This window comes from Plecotus auritus (genome assembly GCF_963455305.1).
Source record: "Plecotus auritus genome assembly, chromosome: 5".
NCBI classification, from domain to species: domain Eukaryota; kingdom Metazoa; phylum Chordata; class Mammalia; order Chiroptera; family Vespertilionidae; genus Plecotus; species Plecotus auritus.
The window spans coordinates 156,501,416-156,520,759 of record NC_137776.1 but is presented as its reverse complement, the minus strand read 5'-3'; the positions used below and the strand labels follow the sequence as shown (position 1 = coordinate 156,520,759).

Below are 19,344 nucleotides of genomic sequence, written 5' to 3'. Positions count from 1 at the left end.
GGTTGGTCTAGACAAGGTTGGAGAGCCGAAAAGTTAACAACCAATCAAAGGACGGAAATCGCTCAAGAGCTACCCAATCAGCAGAAGGAGGGGCGGGCCTCCGAGGAAAACTCGTGACTTGAGTAGCACGGGGGAGGAGTGTGCGTGTGGCAAGGCGGAAGTAGCGCTTGACTTAAAGCAGCCATTAAGACTTCGCCGACTTGGTGCCTACACCTCTGAGTGGACGCTAGTGCTGAACCCGACGTGAGGTGAAGTTAGGACAGCGATGATATCAGACAGAACTTTCTGGAGCTGTTAAATTCTGTAGCGATCACCTGGTTCATAAGGAAACTGAAGCCCCTGTGTGGGAAGGGAGTCAGTGGTCAGGAAACCCAGGGCTCCTGGCGCCTCCCTAGTGGTACTAGCCACAACTCTTATATGCACACACCTTTCCCGGCTAGGGACTTGTTTTTGAAGTTCCTTCCGTATTTTAAACCAGGGACATGTTTATAACATGGTTAGTTAATCTTGTCTACACCATAGGAACGATAGTGATTCCAGTTTATCCTGCTCATGTTGAGGAGGGAAGCTGATGCAGTAGCCTACACTCCGCTACCACCACCAACCTAGAGGGGAAATACCGAACACCAACCACAGAGGCCAAAGATGTCTCCAGAAGTAGTCAGCAAGGGACAAGAAACTGGCTTTTAAAAATATACATGCATTTTTTGTTTTTATCTAAAGGTAACAAAGCTATTATAATCATTATACACCAAGAAGCTAAATTACAGATAATAGCCATGTGCCTCTGTAAGAGGTGAGATGGAGGGGAAGAGAGGCAGAGGGTGGTGCTGTGCTCTGGGAAGTGATTTGGCTCGATAATGGGAGAATCAGGAAAAGTACATGCATATACTAGTAGGTGAAGAAAGTGTGGTGTAGTCAAATCATGGAGGGCTTGAGTGCCCAGGTGAGGATTATTCCTTAATTGCAAATGCTTCAAGGAGCCTTTGAAGGACTTGAAACAGGCAATGACTTGATGAACCTTGTTCTGGAAGAATCTCCTGGCTTTGAAAGAGGGTTCTGAATGGAGGAAGAATAGTTAGGGAAGACACAGAAGCAGTCATCAGGGGGGAGATGGGGGAGGGGGACAAGGATAATATTCTAGGGCCCTGGTATGCAAACTGCGGCTCGCGAGCCACATGCAGCTCTTTGTCCCCTTGAGTGTGGCTCTTCCACAAAATACCATGGCCTGGGTGAGTCTATTTTGAAGAAGTGGTGTTAGAAGAAGTTTAAGTTTAAAAAATTTGGCTCTCAAATTTCAATCGTTGACTAATGAGTTTGCCGACTACTGTTCTAGGGCATGGAGCATTGGGCTCAGGTGGTAGGAAAATAATGGAGGGAATGTACACAGTGCTTGGTAAGTGATAGCATTTAGGAGGCAGAGAGAGAGAGGAGTTACAGATAACATTTATAGCTTGGAAACCCCTGGACAGAAATAGCCACAACAGTAAAAACCAGATGAGTAGAATGGGGCAGGAGATGAGAGAAAGGAAGAATTCCATGTGGACATATTGAACCCAGGGACCTGTGGGATAGTCAGAAGACACTCAACAGGCTATTGGAAATCTAAGTCTGAAGTTCAGGAGAGTGGAAGTTTTAATTCCACCAATGATGGGCAAAGTTGTGTAGGGCCGACTCTTCTGCTGAAAACAACTAGAAGAGCTTGGGGGGAAAAGGTTTTTAAAATCTCTTTGAAGGCATCAGAGGATGAACAAAGCAGTGAGGAATTGTGGGCCCAAGTTCTAGGAGAGGAGGGAAGCCAAGAACAGTGAGCCTACTATTTGGAACCACTTTTCCTCTCAAGATGATTGGTATTTCTAAAAGCAGAATCTGAGCCCTAGCAGGTTTGGCTCAGTGGATGGAGCACTGGCCTGGGTATTGAAGGGTCCCGGGTTCGATTCCAGCCTAGAGCACATGGGGCTTGATCCCCAGTGTGGGGTGTGCAGGAGGCAGCCAATCAATGATTCTCTCTCACCATTGATGTTTCTATCTCTCTCTCCCTCTCCCTTCCTCTCTGAAATCAATCAATCAATCAATAAAATAAAAAGCAGAATCTGAGAAGCTGAGTAGAGAATTCAATAAACAAGGCTGGGGAGGAGAAAATAGTTGAGGACCTACCAAGAAGGGGCCCTGATAAAATGCCAGGCTTTTTGTTGGAACCCTGAAGGCTACTGCACACTAGGGATAAAGGTGAAAATAGACTAAAGCCCAACTTAACTAATATAGATCCTTGATTGAAGTGATTCAGGCTTTCTAGTGCCCTTAGCCTAGCACTGCCTGCCAAAAGCAAAGGTAAATTCTCTCTGATGGAAAAAAATGTCATGCAAAAAATAACCAAGCATGTAAAGACAAAACATACTCAGAAACATTCTCAGGGACAGACATAGAGTAGAAATCCCAGGGGATTCAAATAATGGAGTTACCAGACCTAGACTTTAAAATAGCTATGATCAATGAGTTCAATGAAAAGCAAATGAGGATTTCAGCAGCTTGACAATTTGAGAACTAAAATTTACAGTAGCTCATATTAAGAATTCAGTGGATACATTTTAATAATGGATTGGACATAGCTGAAAAGAGAATTAGTGAACCAGGAGGTAGAGCAGAAAAATATCCAGGTTGAAACTCAGAATCAAAAGGCTGAAAAAAAAAAAAAAAAACACAGGAAAGAGCATAAAAAAAACATATGGGATATGAAGAATACGATTTATAAACATGTAATTTTAGCTAGGAGAGGAGAAAGAGAATGAAGCAATGTTAGGAGAGAAAATAGCTAAAACTTCCCAAAATTGATGAGATAAATCAAGCTTAATATTTAAGAGTCACTATAAATTCCAAGCAATATAAAACATACCCTCCCTAAATGAATATTTTAAAAATCTGTGTCTCTTGTGCACTTTTAAATTGGCATCTAAATTTTTCATAATACTTAGTTGCCAGGGATGTAATTTATAATATATTGTAAATATTGATCCCTTTAAATAAACTTGTTTCAATGCTCTTTTCAATGTATCCAATGGCTTCAAAAACAGTGATTTGATACTATCCATTTAAAAAATACACGACAGCTTTTCATTAACCTTAAGAAATTTGAGATTCTTACTTTTGCTTCATGATGTACACTACCATTCTAATACTTGCCCCCTAAGTTCTATCCTATTAGAATTTTGTGCTTGAAAGACTTATTGATCGTAATAATACAGTAGCATCAACAAAAATCACTGATATAAAATCCATAGGGAGAATGTGTATATTTCTAGAGCTGAAATTCATGAATTTCAAAAGCAATTCTGTTGGGGTGTATATATAACCTTTTGTAATAACCAAGTGTTGTCAATTATAATTTACAGAATGCTATAATTAAAATTTTTATTTCAATATGTGGAAAAAAGACATCAATTTATACTTCTTTGTAACAAAATATGTAATATAAATATAATTGACTTTTAAAAATATCCCATGATCATACGATTCTGAATGTTAAAATTTTGTTTTGGATTGACATCATTGTAATTATTAACAGTATAAGCAACAAAAATACACCTGAACACTTTGTAATTATTAAATATAAAAGCTAAAATTTTATTAGAAATTTCTGTCTTAATGAGATAGGCTTGTGTTATCTATTGCTGTGTAATAAATTATCTTGAACTTAGCATCTGAAAATAACAGACATTTATTATTTCACACAATTTCTGAAAGTCAGGAATCTGGAAGGGCTTAACTGGATGTTCCTCACTGTTGTTTTTTAAAAAATATATATTTTATTAATTTTTTACAGACAGGAAGGGAGAGAGATAGAGAGTTAGAAACATCGATGAGAGAGAAACATCTATCAGCTGCCTCCTGCACACCCCCTACTGGGGATGTGCCCACAACAAAGGTACATGCCCTTGACCAGAATCGAACCTGGGACCCTTCAGTCCGACGCTCTATTCACTGAGCCAAACGGGCTAGGGCAGTGCTTGGCAAACTGCGGCTCGCGAGCCACATGCGGCTCTTTGGCCCCTTGAGTGTGGCTCTTCCACAAAATAGCACGTGCGGGCGCGCACGTACAGTGCGATTGAAACTTCGTGGCTCATGCGCAGAAGTCGGTTTTTGGCTCTCGAAAGAAATTTCAATTGTTGTATTGTTGATATTTGGCTCTGTTGACTAATGAGTTTGCCGACCACTGGGCTAGGGTCTCACTGTGGTTTTGATGTGCATTTCACTGATGACTAATGATATGGAGCATCTTTTTATATGATTTTTGGTCATGTGTGTCTTGTCTCAGGTCCTTTGCCCATCTTTTAATTGTGGGGGTGTTTTATTTTGCCTTTTATTGTTGAGTTGTAAGACTTCTTTATATATTCGACTACAAGTACCTTGTCAGAAATGTGGTTTTCAAATATTTTCTCAATTTGTGTCATTTCACTTTAATGGTGTCCTTTGAAGAACAAAAGTTTTAAATTTGAATGATGGTTACTTATGTTTTTAGAATATTATCTAAGGAACTATTGCCTATTTGAAGTCATAAAGACTTACACTTGTGTGAGATTGATAAAAGTTTTCTAAAAATTCAAAATCAGAAATAAAAATGGGATCACTGAAAATTTTAAAGACATTATAAAGATCATAAGAGAATATATGTTAATGACTTTGAACATTTTAATGAAACAGAGAAATTTCTAGAAAAATACAACTTAAAAATAACAGGAGACATAGAATTGAATATTCCTAAGATTAGTAAAAACAATTTAATAAATTAAAATCTTCCTACAGCCCTTGCTGGTGAGGCTCAGTTGGTTGAAGTGCTGTCTGGTACACCAAAAGGTGTTTTGATTCCTGGTCAGGGCACATACCCACATTGTGGGTTCGATTCCTGGTCAAGATGGGTGCTGGAGGCAACCAATCAATGTTTCTCTGTTACATCAATGTCTTTCTCTCCTCCCTCCCTCCTTCCCTCTCTCTTTCCCTTCTCCTCTCTGAAATCAATTAAAAACAAAAACAAAACACCTTCACACACACACACACACACACACACACACACACACACACACACAAACTCAATTTGGTTTCATTAGTAAAAATTCCAGTCTTTACAGATTCTTTCAGATAATTTTAAAAAGGAGGATATACTCCTCAACTCATTTTATGGGAAGCATAATCTTGTCATAAAACTTAACAAAAACAATAAGAGAAAGGAAAATTATTGGCAAGCTTATTCGTGAATAAGGTTGTAAAACCCTGCGTGGGAGTGGAATGGATAAGCACATTCCTCCTGGTCTTTCCCAGTGAGTGCAGCCGTGAAGCCTAGCCGGAATGCAGGAAGCAGAAGCTATTTGAGAACTTTGAAAAGTACACAGTGGCAGGTGAGTTGGGGAAGAACCCCAAAATATGAAGCACTGAACTGGTAATGAGTTCACCATTTTTTTTATCCTCCTGCCACTTGGCCTCAGACATGGGCAAGGTTAAGAAAGTACGTGGCGGCCCTGACTGGTTTGGCTCAGTGGATAGAGCGTCAGCCTGCGGACTGAAGGGTCCCAGGTTCGATTCCAGTCAAGGGCATGTACCTTGGTTGCAGGCACATCCCCAGTGGGGGGTGTGCAGGAGGCAGCTGATCGATGTTTCTCTCTCATTGATGTTTCTCTCTCATTGATGTTTCTAACTCTCTATCCCTCTCTCTTCCTCTCTGTAAAAAATCAATAAAATATATTTAAAAATAAGAAAGAAAGGAAGTATGTGGCAGAGTGGGCTAAGTAAAGCTCTAGCTTTCTGGCTAGAGAACTAAGAAGAGGAACCCCGGGGAACTGAATAAATAGTATAAGGGAGATAATAGAATAAATAACATAATATTATTTATAAACTCCTTTAGAACTTTACACCTTTACAACTTTTGGTTGATCTGGTCTTGATCAGCATATAAAAGTCTTGGAGAACTGAATTTACCATCATCCAGGTCCCAGACTAGCCACTGGGTGGCGCACACATGGGACAGGTCAGAACCCCATTGCAGAGTCTTTGAAAACTAAAATGAAATTCTAACCACAGCTCACAAAAAGTCAGTTGGAACTACAGTAATGGCCTGAACCTAATTAGGTCAGTTGCATACTAATACAAAAATATCAACATTCTTCATAGGATTTAAACAAGACCCAAAGTCTCATGTCATAATGTTCAAAATGTTTAAGATGCAATCTAGAATTACTTGGCATATGAATAACCAGGAAAATTTCCATTCACAAATAAAGAGACAGCACATGTCAATATCAACATGACTTATATGTTGGAATTATCTGACAAAGACTTTAAAGCAGCCATTATAAAAAAGCTCTAACAAATAATTGCAAACACCCTTGGAACAAATGGAAAACTAGAAAGTTTCAGCAAATAAATGGGAGATATTTTTATGGAAATATTAGAACTAGAAAATAAATAAACACATACATAAACAAATAACTGGATAGACCCCCAGGAAAATTGAGATGTCAGCTAAGCCTGGAGGATTGGGGACTGGGGCAGCTGGGAGGAAAGGAGATGTATGGGTGGGGAGGGAGTGGAGGAGAAAAAGAAGAAGGAGAAGGAGGAGAAAAGAAAAAGAAAAGGTGGGAAAACAAATAATAAAATAGAAGACTTAAATCCAAATATATCAATAATTGCATTAAATGTAACTGTTTTAAACATACCAATAAAAAAACAGAGGTAGTTAGAATGAATAACAAAACATAAAACAATTATATTCTGCCTACAAGAAATTCACTTCAAATGTAATGCTACTAGTATAGATAGGGTAAAAGTAAAAGAATGGAAATATTAATACCAGACAAAGTAGATTCAAAGCAAGTAAAATTATAAGGGATAAAGGCATATGTTACATAATAATTAAATAATCAATTCACCAAGAAAATATTACAATCCTAAATGTATATGTAAGTAGCAACAATGACCTCAAAATACATGAAGCAAAAACTGGCAGAACTTAAAAGGGAAACACACAAATCCACAATTATAGTTGGGGACTTTACCTCTCCTATGACAAAAATCTATAGAACTAGCCCTGGCTGGGTAGCTCAATGAGTTGGAGGAAGGAAGGACTACATTGGTAAATATATCAAATTATAATTCCACTGTGCTAAAGATCCATTTTAGCAAGCACCCCAGTGATTCTGCTGCAGGTGGGCATGGTCAGTACTGCCTGGTATGGCAAGGAAAAGAAATAATACTGAGAAAAGGCCAAAAAGCACAGTGTCATCATTAGGCAATCTGGTGGCATGGTGGGAACAGAAGCCAGCCTGAGTGGGTTAGAGACTGATCTGGAGCCAGAGAGCATAGACAACATTTAGGAAGCTCAACTGCGGAAAGAGATGGGCAAATAGCAAAAGATAGACCTCAGAGCTGAAGTGGGTTTGTTGTCAGGATCAGAGAAACTTGAGTATATGTATGGGATGGAGAGAAGAAATCAGGAAGGGGGTGTAGAGAGGGAATTGAGGAGCCTGAGAAGTTGTTAGGGGACAGAATGAGGAGACAAGAGGGATCAACATCAAACTGGGGAAGGGCACCTCTTCATCTGAGGCACAGAAAAGAAGCCAGAGCTCTGGAGAGATTTATGGTGCACATGGGATTGTTTATGGAGATCAGGTCATCAGAGCTCTCTCTGGAGTTTTGGTGGCAGGATGAGAGATAAGTGGCTGAGAAAGAAGAGAGGGAAGCCGTGGGGCTCCAGGACACAAGAGGGTTGGAGAATCAGCTATGGGGAATGGCATCCAGAGTCAGTAAGAGGTGACTCCGTGGTCAGCTAAGCCTAGTGGGCTGGGGACTGGGGCAGCTGGGCTTAGTTGCATGGATCTATAAGACCCCATTCCTCTAGCTGGGGGGATGCAGTGAGGTGAGCAAAGGTGGGGGCTTCCCAGGGTTAGAGAAATGAGAAATGTGGGACAAGTTCCAGGGGAGAGGGGGTCAGCAGTGAAGTCCAAGGTTCTGGCCTAGAAAGAGGACTCACTGAATATGTGTGTGTGTGTGTGTGTGTGTGTGTGTGTGTGTGTGTGTGTGTGTGAATTGAGTGGCTAAGTAAATTCATGAATGGATGAGGTGAATGGATGAATGAGGATTGTATGTGGTATTCAAGGACTTGGTCAGTTTCTTCTAAATTGTTGAGTATTATATGTAAGTACATAAATGAATGAAAGGGAAACAGAGGTAGTTAGAATTGAAGGAAGCTCACCAAGGCTTTGAGATAGGAAGTTTCAAAAAGCATTTTATGGAACCTAATTTAATATAAGGGCCCAAGAACCTGGACCCTTGTCTCACTCCTTTATAGAAGCAGCAAACAGACTGACAAATTTCAGAAGGAAGGTGGCAATGGGGGTGGGGGAGAAGATTAACCAAAGAACTTATATGCATATATGCATAACTTATGGACATAGACAATAGTGGTGGTGAAGGCCTGGTGGGGGCAAGGAGTGTGGTGGAGGGGGTCAATGGGGGGGAAAAGGGGACTGTAATACTTTCAACAATAAAGATAATTTTTTTTTAAAGTCCTGCTGTAGCACTTTTTAATATATGCCAGGGACTGTCCTAAGCATTTTGTATGTTTTAACTCATTTAAACTTCACATCATCTTGTGAAGCTGGCACTCCTATTATCTGCCTTATACAGATAAGGAAACTAAGGCATAGAGATGTTAAGTAACTTGCCCAGGATTACCCAGTAAGTGATGGAACTGGTATTTGAACTAGCCCATCTGTCCCCAGCGACCATAACCAACTGCTATACCATCCTGTCTCTCTTAGCCTGTCATTTCGCCTCTTCCCCAAGCTTTTCTGCAATAGATATGTTTCTTTCTTCTCCCTTTACTGACTTCTCTTCCGAGTCCCTCAGACCTCATATTTCTGGAGAAAGTTTTCAATGAACCTTGCTTACTATAAGTAATTGTAAGTAACCCCCAACATTCCCCCCAAATGATACTCAGACATACCATAATTTCATAGTAAAAAACCCTGCCTCCCCCTCCCTCATCTTCTGCACTTCATCTGCCACTCCCAACCCATTTCCTATGCCCCATCCCTGAGCCAGGCCCATATCACCTTCTTCCTCCCTAGCCCAAGAGGCTTTTCTCCCTGATCTGGACCACCCTTGCCTTCCTGGGCAGACTCTAGGGAAGTGAGTGTTGGAGGAGTCTAAGACCTTCCAACTAAACAAATGGTTCACCTGTCAGTCTAGCACAACGGTCACCAACCTTTCAGACCTCACGGACCACCAGTGGTCCGCGGACCACCGGTTGGCGACCACTGGTCTAGCAGATGCCTGCAAGTTGACTACAGGGTTATAGAACAGGGGGCTTTCCAGATATCATCTTGGCCAGTTCCCAGGAGCTGTCTCAATCTCACCCACTAGCCTCAGGTTGGAAACGTACAGTGACAAAGTGTCCCTGAATTTCTACCCACTGGGAGCCAGTGCCCAGGACATGCCTCCATGCTACCCACCAGGGATTCCTTCTCAGCCTCAGCTTGCATCCCTCCAGTGACAGAGTGGTCCTGAATTTCTACCCACTGGGAGCAGCCCTAACCCAGGATCTCCACCTTCAGGATGAACACAGACTGGAACACAAAGAAGGAGCCAACAGGCCATCTTCCTTTCTTTCCCTCTCTCATTAAATTGCGAATAATAATGCATTTACTTATTCTCCCACTTAGAAAGTGGTTTAAATCCTTTGAAGAATCTTGCAAGGTAGCTTGGCTAGACAGCAGGCAGGACAGTCCAGTGCCTCTGGTGGGGGGGCCACGATCTTCCATTCGCCTGTCTTTTGGTCCAGCAAGTAGGCATTTGGATTGATGGTGTAGTCCTTTGTCTGGACATCGCTGGCTGTGGTGATGCCCCCACATACAAAGACTTTGCTGTCTCCAATGGAGCATATAGCATGGGACACATCCAAGGGACAGCAGTTTGGCAAGAGAGGCACTGTGGTGGTCGTCTTGTTGGCCTTTATCTTCTGCAGGTTGATTTCCACACTCTGCCGGTGGCTGTGCACACAGAGGTTGTTGTCTTGATCAAAAGAGAGCAGGGGCCGGTGGTTGAACTCAATGGGGAAGGTGATACACTGGACTACGTCCCCAGTGTTGGTGTCAAAGCAGTCCACCACCCCGACCCGAGAAATGTAGCCCTTCACCAAGCACCGTCCAGTGACAATGTACAGGTTCCGGTCGCCCTTGGTGATCACGGCTGTACCATCCATCGGAATGCTCATCTTTCCTGCCAGGTACCAGGCCTCCTTGCGCTCATCATAGCGATAGATGTTAGAGACATACCGCCTTGGGGCAATGCTTCCACCCACTGAGTACACTGTCCCCCCGCAAGTCACCATGGTGTGGAAAACAAGCCCAATTGGGAGGTCAGGCAACTTGGTCCAGGAGTTGTCATCCATGTCATACCGCCAAGCTGTCTTCAGCCCTGAAATCTGCTCAGTGGTGCCACCAGAGATGTAGATGTAGCGACCAGCCGAGGTGGCGCTAAGTGCTGCTGCCCGGTAGGGCATCTCTGAGAGCTTCAACCACAGGTTCTCCTGTATGATATAGGCAAATACTCCATCATTGAACTTGCCCTGGGCCTTCTGGCCACCTAAGATGACCACCGAATCAAGCAGGGCCCCTTTCCGCTGGTAGCTCAGCAGGCTGCATGGTTTCTCCTGCTTGCGGTCCACAAGGACACTCTCAATCATGGTTGCATGAGCTGAGCTGTTCTCCATTCCCATCAATTTATTGCAGGCAAATGTCAGTGTCTTGTTGGAGACGGCATTCAGATTGATGTACATGAAGAACTTCTTGAAATACTTCTCCCGCTCATCTTTTCGAAAGTACACCCAATTGATGAGTGCGCTGAGAGCCTGGTCCTCATTGAGCACATGCAAGTTTTCATCTCGAAGTAGGCGGCCAAAGATGATAGGTGGACAGCGCATGAAGTGCATGGAGCCCTCAGGACTAACCCAGTAGTGGAAGTTGTCACGAATGCCGGAGTAGGCCAAGTCTGATACCTCTTTGAGCTCAAACAGCTCGGCCAAGAAGAGGTAGTGCAAGCAGTTGGCACGACGGATGGACTTAATCAGAAAGTCACTGCAGTGGATTCGAAGGCGTGGAGTGTTGAAATACTGGGCCCCACGAAGGAGTTCCTCCACATTCTGCTCTGAGATCACCACCTTGCCACTGTAGAAGTAGTCCAGGAGCTGCTCCACTGTGGTTGGACTCAGGTAGTTGGGGTCAATGGTGATAAAGAGCTCATTGGTGGTCTTCATGTCGTTGCTGGAGATGAGGCTCTTCACCAGTGGAGAGACAGCAGCCAGCACATTTTGATGTGCAAAGAAGACGTGGTGATCCACAGTCAGGGCCATGTCCCAGTACTCTTTGCGTTTCCTCTGTTTGTTCAGGTTCTGCAGCACAAAGCTGTTGTAGTTTTTCTCAGTGAATTCCAATTTCATGGTGCTTTCTTGCTGTCTGAGGCAGAAGAGCAGCAGCAGGTACTGGAGAACAGACTTTCTCAGGCCTTTGGGATTCAAATTGATGGTTGTTTGTAGAGCAGTTGATCAGGGAGGAGTGGGTGTGGGAGAGAGGATGATGTCATAGAGTGCATGAGGTCATCACAATGCAGGTCCCCCCCTGAGGCCTTTCTCAGAGGCACACTGCCTTTCTCCCCTCTTACAGCTCCAACCTGCCAAGAGTAAATACCCTACTAGGACCTGGTGCCGAGGGCCCAGTGCTCAGAAGGAAACCAGGGTTGCAACTCCTACCTGGGACCTTCAAACCTCAATTTAAGGCTGCTTCTGGAATGTCAGAGCCACTTTGGATGGGGGTGGTATAGGGAGGGATAAGGGAAGTTGGGGGAAGGAAAAGGATTATTAGATCGTCTAGAACAGTGGTTCTCAACCTTTCTAATGCCGCGACCCTTTAATACAGTTCCTCATGTTGTGGTGACCCCCAACCATAAAATTATTTTCGTTGCTACTTCATAACTGTAATTTTGCTACTGTTAATGAATTATAATGTAAATATCTGTTTTCCTATGGTCTTAGGCGACCCTGCTAGCGGTTCGCGACCTGCAGGTTGAGAACCGCTGCTGTAGAGCCTAAGACTATCGGAAAACACAGATATTTACATTACGATTCATTAACAGTAGCTAAATTACAGTTATGAAGTAGCAACGAAAATAATTTTATGGTTGGGGGTCACCACAACATGAGGAACTGTATTAAAGGGTCGTGGCACTAGAAAGGTTGAGAACCACTGGTCTAGAAAAGTCCTCCCATTGTACAGAGGGTAACAGGCCCAGAGAAGAGAGGGGACTTGCCCAAGATTAATAGCGAGTTGGAAGCAGAGCAGGACCCAGAACCCATCTTCCGTAACTTAGGACGCTTTCCACTCTTCCAGGCAGCTCCTAACTACTCAGCTTTCCCCGTCTCTGGTTCTTAGGCCTTGAAGTGTCTTTCTTGGGCAAGGCTCCTGGGCATAAGAGAAGAAAAGCTCTGACATCTGTGGCCAGAGATGCCATTCCTTAAAACAGAGGAAGAGATGGGGGCCACTCACTGGATGCAGGAGTTGGCCAGGTACTGGGGGATGAGAGGGCCTCTGAAGCTCTGATTATTTCAGCTCCACAGCAAACTGGGACATTCACCCCACATTTCCAAGTCTCTAGTTGTAAAATGTTGGGGTCTGTAACGGGTCAGCTCTTCCCAAGTTGCCCATTCATGTGAGATGGGAATAAGAGTATTGAGTTAAAATGAGAAGCTCATTTAAATGAGAATATTAAGCACAGTGTTTGGCTGGTAGCAAACGTTCAATAAATGCTAGCCGTCATTATTTTATTAACATTACGTTAGTCCAGCCAAGCACGGCAATCCTGGCTCCTTCCTGCATGAATACCGTCAGGAAGTCTGTGGCCACACGGTGGGGCTGGAGGGTCATCTCCCGCCTGTGTGGGCACCAGTGGGAGGACGCTACCGGCTCTGTCACCAGAGCGTGCCACCTCCGCTGCACCCTTCTTGGGGGTGCGAAGAGCCGTGGGGGTTCCCCTCTTCCGCTGGGCTGCCAGGCGCCTGCGTCCCCTGGGACAGAGGCGCAGGGCAGGTCCGTCTGCTCCGACCCTAGAATGGAAATGCCTGGGCCTCTTACGCTCACCACACACAGGCCTGTGTCCACTTTACAGATGGGGTACCGAGCCGCAGACGGTGTGCAGGACCGCGAGGCCAGGGAGGAGCCGTCTCAGGTCGAGGCGTCCACCCTCCATACGCCGCCCGGCGCGCGTGTTGAGCTGGGAACCCCCAAGGGCTGGTCCGGGTGCGGCCCTCAGAAGGTTCGGCTGACATTGATCCCTCCTTATTATAGACGCTGCGGGAACTCGGGAGCCCCACAGCAGCCCAGAGGCGGGGTGCCAAGCTGGTTGAGTCTTCGAGGAGCAGCATTGCGAGATGGCGCAGAGAGGACCTGGACTCACGCCCCGCCTCGGATCTCCTCCAACCTGGGCTGGAGCCCCCCACTCCTGACCCTCAGCGTGTCCTGAGCGCCCCCACTAGGAAAACTCGGTGTCGCCGGGAGCCTTGGGAGTGTGAGCAGGTCAGCTCTTCCTTTGCCTGGCGTAGTCAAATTCTCATTATTCACTGTCTCTCCCTCATCCTCTCATTCCAGACTTGGCCTTTTCTTCATTTTGGCACTTGATAATTTGAAAATTACTTAAAAGTACCTACCTTTTCATGCCGAATTCGTTCGCCTTAATCCCTGGTGGGGACAGAGGCACGCAGTTTCCTGAGATACCTGTCTGCACAAGGCTAGGCACTTCTGTTTTCCGATGGGAAGACAGCTGAGACTTCAGCCCCTCCACCACAGATTCATTGTGTGGCCTTATGAGCTCCTCCTGGCTCCGTTCTCTCCCTGTAAGAATAATTGAGCTCTCATTGTTTCTCCAGCCCTGATCTCGCAAGACTCGGGTGGAGGATGAGGCCTCTTGGTGTTAATGCCAAACACCTTCTCACTCCAATTGGCCCCCAGGCCTGCCCTTACCTCCTGGGGCATTTGTACCCAAGAGTAGGAGTTGAAAGGGTCAGGTCCTACTGCTTCACCTGCTGCTTTGCCCCCCATACCCTGCAGCCTTGGGGGCATTTTGGTGAAGGTGGTTGTTCCCCTTTGCTTTTGTTTCAGGCCCCCTGAACACCAGGGCAGGTAGGTCTCTCATCAAATGCTTCCATCCACTAAAGAAAACTGGGCCTAGGAACGTATCATGGAGACCTTAGTCCAGCCGTGGGCAAACTACGGCCTGCGGGCCAGATCCGGCCCGTTCGGCTGTTCTATCTGGCCCACGGAGCCGAAAGAGCGGAGGGTTCTCTTGCTCTCCCCTCCGCTCCTTTACTTTGAATTTATATTAGTTCACACAAACACTCCATCCATGCTTTTGTTCCGGCCCTCCGGTCCAGTTTAAGAACCCATTGTGGCCCTCGAGTCAAAAAGTTTGCCCACCCCTGCCTTAGTCCATGTTCCAGACGTTGTACAGCTGGGCAAACTGGGGCTCAGAGAGGACAAGGACCTTGATCAACTCAGACTGCACAGCACTAGGCTTGAACAGAGCCAGGGCTCCTGACTCCTTCGGCTGCCCTCTGGCTGTAAAGGAGAACGGAGTCTGGCCTCTCTTCCACTTGTATTAAACTTGTGGGAGTTGTCATCTTTAAGAAGTCCAAGCCCTGACCAGTTTGGCTCGGTGGATAGAGCGTCTGCTTGCGGACTCAAGGGTCCCAGGTTCGATTCCGGTCAAGGGCATGTACCTTGGTTACGGGCACATCCCCAGTAGGGAGTGTGCAGGAGGCAGCTGATCGATGTTTCTCTCTCATTGATGTTTCTAACTCTCTATCCCTCTCCCTTCCTCTCTGTAAAAAATCAATAAAATATATTAAAAAAAAAAAAAGAAGTCCAATAAAAGGCGTGTGAGGTTAGTGCCCATCTGCTCAGTGGGCTTTTTTGTCTGGCCTTTCTTCACTTTGGAAAGCTCCTCTGGTCAGCTGTTTCCTTACTCCAGCCAACTGAGGACTGGGGCCTACAGGGGCTGGCTGCGTGCCAGCGTCCACGCCTGGTTATAGATGTGTATGTGCTGGGTGGAGGGTGTTTCTTAGGAAGTTCAATAACTGGTCTCGGTGAGCCCCTCTTTCTCATGGTGGCTGCCTAGAGGTGGCCTGAAAAGGACCTCGGCCCAAGGCCTTCCATCCATCTTTAGCTTCCTGCCCAGCTCGGCATTTTCTGTTCATGAAGGCTCCCTAGAGGAGGGGACCCTAATATTTGAACTTTCTGGGACCATCAGTTGATATATCAATTTGTTGGGAAGCCCTGAAGAAAATGAGGTGCATGTTTTAAAGATACACAGACCTGACCTGGAAATAGAAAACTCAGGAACAGGCTTCAGTATCTCTACCTCTTTTGTACTTTTAACAACTGGCCTTTTCACTTCTTATTCCGTATTTCCAACTCATAATTTGGCTTGCATATAACTAACTTCGGCTTGCCATGGCCCTAATTCAAACTCATGGCATCCTTATTTTTTCAGTTCCACTGGTAAATTCTGTCATATTTCTTACCAAATTCCTGGTCCATGACCAGTCCAGGGATTGGCTGCTTTTGGATCACATGTCCACTCTAGTCCAATCAGCTGTGTGGTGGCCGGTCACATGGTTCACACCAAGGCAGCCTAAGGAGACCATCTACAGGGGAGAGGCTGGAAATATTCAGAAGCTTGAATTACAGGGACTCGCAGTTATGGGTTACCTTAGTCACTGACTCAGAATGGGGCGGGAACCACACAGGAAAATTTACCACAAAAGACAAGATCTTATTTTTGTCTTCGTCAGTATCCCTGGATGAAATGGAGGGCACAGCATGAAACTGTGTTCACAGTGCAACATAGACCTTCAGGAAACATGTTTCAAAGACTGGCCTACTCAGACTCCAGTCTCTAAGCAGGCAACCCCTAACGCCTGCCCCTGCTGTCTTACCACCTAGCAATGCCATGATTTCAGGGACACTCAGCTTGGCATCTGGGTTGATCCCTCCCACATGGGCCGTGAAATTATCTAGCACATCCACTGACCACGTGGCCCCGCCCCCTAACCACGTGCACACAGCCTCTGTCCATATGGCCCCGCCCCCTGATCACGTGCGCACCTCCGGCTCTCCACGTGGCCCCGCCCCCCTGTGCACCTGCCCACAGGTGAAGCTAGGGCAGCACAGAGAGGGCGAGGGGCTTCTTGCTCCGAGGGTACACAGCAGTAAAAGGACAGAGATGAAAACAGAAGCCTCCGCTGCCCAGAACCTCTGTCCCCTTGACCTGTGACCTCTGTGACCTCTGCGGAAGCGGCCCTTCACCCTGTGGACATTTGCTCTGGTGGGCTTCACCCTTCCCCTCACCCCCCTCCTCCACCGCAGCAGACAGGGGTCCTGTCATGGCACCAGTGCCTCTGGGCGGCTGCTCTCTTTTGTCCCGAGGTCCCTCCCAGCTGTGAACTTTGGCAGAGTCCCGCTGCATTGGGGCGAGGGCCTTGCATGGAGAACATCCCGCCTCCCCTCACCACCTGTGGCTTAGATTACAAAGTGCCATTCTTTCCCCCCTCTTCCCCCCCACCCCCCGCACCGGTCTGGTTTACGCCACCAGATTTTGTTTTACCTCGAAATGAAATTGATTCGGGGTCCGCAAACCAGCAGACTTCCTGCATGCGCTCTGTGAGACGTGGCTCTGCCCCGGCGCCTCCTGGTCCACCCCACCTCCGTGGCAGCATCTCTCATCCCCTGGCCCCCCAGTCAGCACACGGCACCCTCGGCGCTCCCCTGTAGCTCCAGGGACCTGCTGAGCCCGGGCCCCAGCTGGTCACCAGTTCCCCAGGTCCTGCCTGCAGCCCCAGGGTCCTCAGACCAGTCTGGGAGGGGTGGAGGGGAGGAGGTTGACCCAGCTCCTGGAGGGCTCAGCCTGAGCACTGCGGCCACCAGAGGGGACCCGTCTGCGGGGTGGTTAGGCAAGAACAGGCCTCCCAGGGCAGCTGGATGCCCAGCTGGCTCCAAAGCCATCCTTCAGCCTCCCCCTTAACCCTCCTGAAGGGGAACCAGGTGTGGTTTCCGCCCAGCCCAGCCTCCTGCCTTGGGAGGCGGCAGGGGCTGTCGCCCTCTGCTGGCCAGTTCCTGTTACTGCAGAAAGTAAGAGGCACCCTGCCTGACCACTGGGAGCCAGCCCAGCACGTGATTCCCATTTCACAGGTCAGGACCAGGCCCCGGCGCTCCCCTCAGCTGGGAAGGAGCAGAGCTGGATGGGGAATCAGGACGGTCTCTGCAGCGGATGTGTGTGGGCCCCATTTTCACGAACCCAGGAGGCTCCAGGGCCCTCTGTGCATTTGTAACTGTCGCTGTATTACCAGAGATGCCTTCGGGGCACAAGCCGGGACCTGGTGGCCAGGACCTGTGCGCAGCATCTAGGACTGGAGTCCTCTGCTCTTTCCTCCACATGCTGCAGGGACACCCTACCACTCAGATAGCAGAGGGTACCTTGCCTCCAAAGGGGCAAACGACTCAGGCCTGCGGCTATGGAGGCTGCCTCTGAGCCTGCTCCAAATGGGATGAGGCAGCAGGTGCTGAGCCCAAGCTCAAGTGGAGGCGGCAGGAAGGGAGTGGGCTTGGCTGTGCCATCTCCTTGGGACCCGGAGCTACAGGGGAAAGGGGACTCTGGTGCCCTCTCCCAGGCGCCCTCCACACACACCACTTTGCCCCACGCAGCTTAGTTTCCACCTGTTTTATGTCATGGCCATCAGGTAAGGCATTGTTTGCAGAAAGTACTCACTGTGGAAACCTTTGAAGTCCCCTGCTCAAGGTCAGCCCTCAGGCCCTCGCACGCATGCATAGTCATGGTCCTGGATTTCGGAGAATGGAGGCCTTTCTCCCAATTCTCCCAAACACACCGAGCTCCTTTTGAAGTCAAGGGCATGTCTGTATCCTGATGTGATTACCTTGCATCCAAATGGACAACAGACGTAGGCCTGTGGGTACAGAGAGGACCCCTGAGCCGGCTGCAAATGGGATGAGGCAGAAGGTGCTGGAGCCCAGGCTCAAGAGGAGGCAGCAGGAAGAGAGTCGGCTTTGCTCCGTGCCCAGGCCTGTGTCAGGTGCTCACGGTCCAGATCGTCTCCAATCTTATGAGAGATGTTTCTTTGCTTCCCTCCCTCCCTCCTTCCCTTCCTTCTGGCTTTACTGAGCACCTATCTGTGCCAGGAGCTGGGGTACAAAGGCAAAGCTAGCATCCCCAAGACCTCACTGCCGTGTGAGAGCATCATCGAGAAAATGGCTGTGACCCCGGTGGGCGCAGGATGCAGGGGGAGCCCCGAGGGACTCGGGGAAGATTCTTCAGTGGAGTGAAAGCCGGCTGGGACCTGAAGGCTGAGGAAGGGCATTCCAGATGGAGGGAACTGCATGCGCGAAGGCAGGGAGGCAGGAAAGAGCCTGCCTGGTCTGGGAACTGTGGGAGGGCAATGGAGCCCAGGTCCAGGAAATCTGCTGGGTGAGGTTGGGGTCCCAGAACCCACTCCCTGGACCCTCTGCCTTCTTGACTTCCTTTGCTCCCGCCTAGGGACAGGCCTCGGCCCAGCTGCACAAATGGATGTTTTGATATCAGAGAGAAGGAATGAGGATTGTGAAAGGTTTCTCTGAACAAGTGACATTAAGACTGAGGCCTAAGGGACAAGAAAATGTTGGTTATCAGAACCAAATTATCGACTCTAAGCCCAGCATGGGATATCTCCAAGGAACATTTGGGCCTGTCACACATTCCAGGAAGGAGCAGCAGCACAGCTGCAGCCACAGCTGCCAGGAACAGCCTGGCTCCCGCCCTGTGTGTCGGGGAGGGCAGGGGCTGGAGGGTTTCCTCCGGGGGCCCTGAGTGAGCTCACCCTCACCCGAATGCTGACTTCATCCATCCAAGGCTGTTTGGCTTAGAGCCCAGGCAATGTGAGGGGCTCTCTCCCACACTAGGCCCTGGGCCACCTAGCAGATTTGGGGGGGGGGCAGGCGGGGGGATGTGTTTCAGGCCTAACCCAGCTCCCCAGAAATCAGGGGATGCATATTGAACTATGAAATGTCAGGGAGCTTTAACAAAAAAAGATGGGGGGGGGGGCGTCAAGGGGTGGTGGTGGTGGGAACTTTGTTTTTTTAAGGTAGGAAAATGCAAGGAAGTGAAGCTTTTTTCTCCATTTGTTCTTTGGCAATCCCATCCGAGAATTTCAGGGGCCATGCAGATGACATCATGTCTTATAACAAAGAACTCTCAGTCATT

The 19,344-nt window shown here is 47.4% G+C and overlaps 1 protein-coding gene across 1 annotated transcript; it reads right to left on the bottom strand.

Annotated features, from left to right (window-relative positions):
• Window positions 1–9,718: 9,718 nt before the first annotated feature.
• Window positions 9,719–11,485, bottom strand: CCIN (calicin; the record flags this gene model as incomplete). The annotated part of the gene is made up of 1 exon (XM_080671463.1): window positions 9,719–11,485. The coding sequence occupies one exon, from the start codon at window positions 11,483–11,485 to the stop codon at window positions 9,719–9,721; it is 1,767 nt and encodes a 588-aa protein (XP_080527589.1).
• Window positions 11,486–19,344: the final 7,859 nt, after the last annotated feature.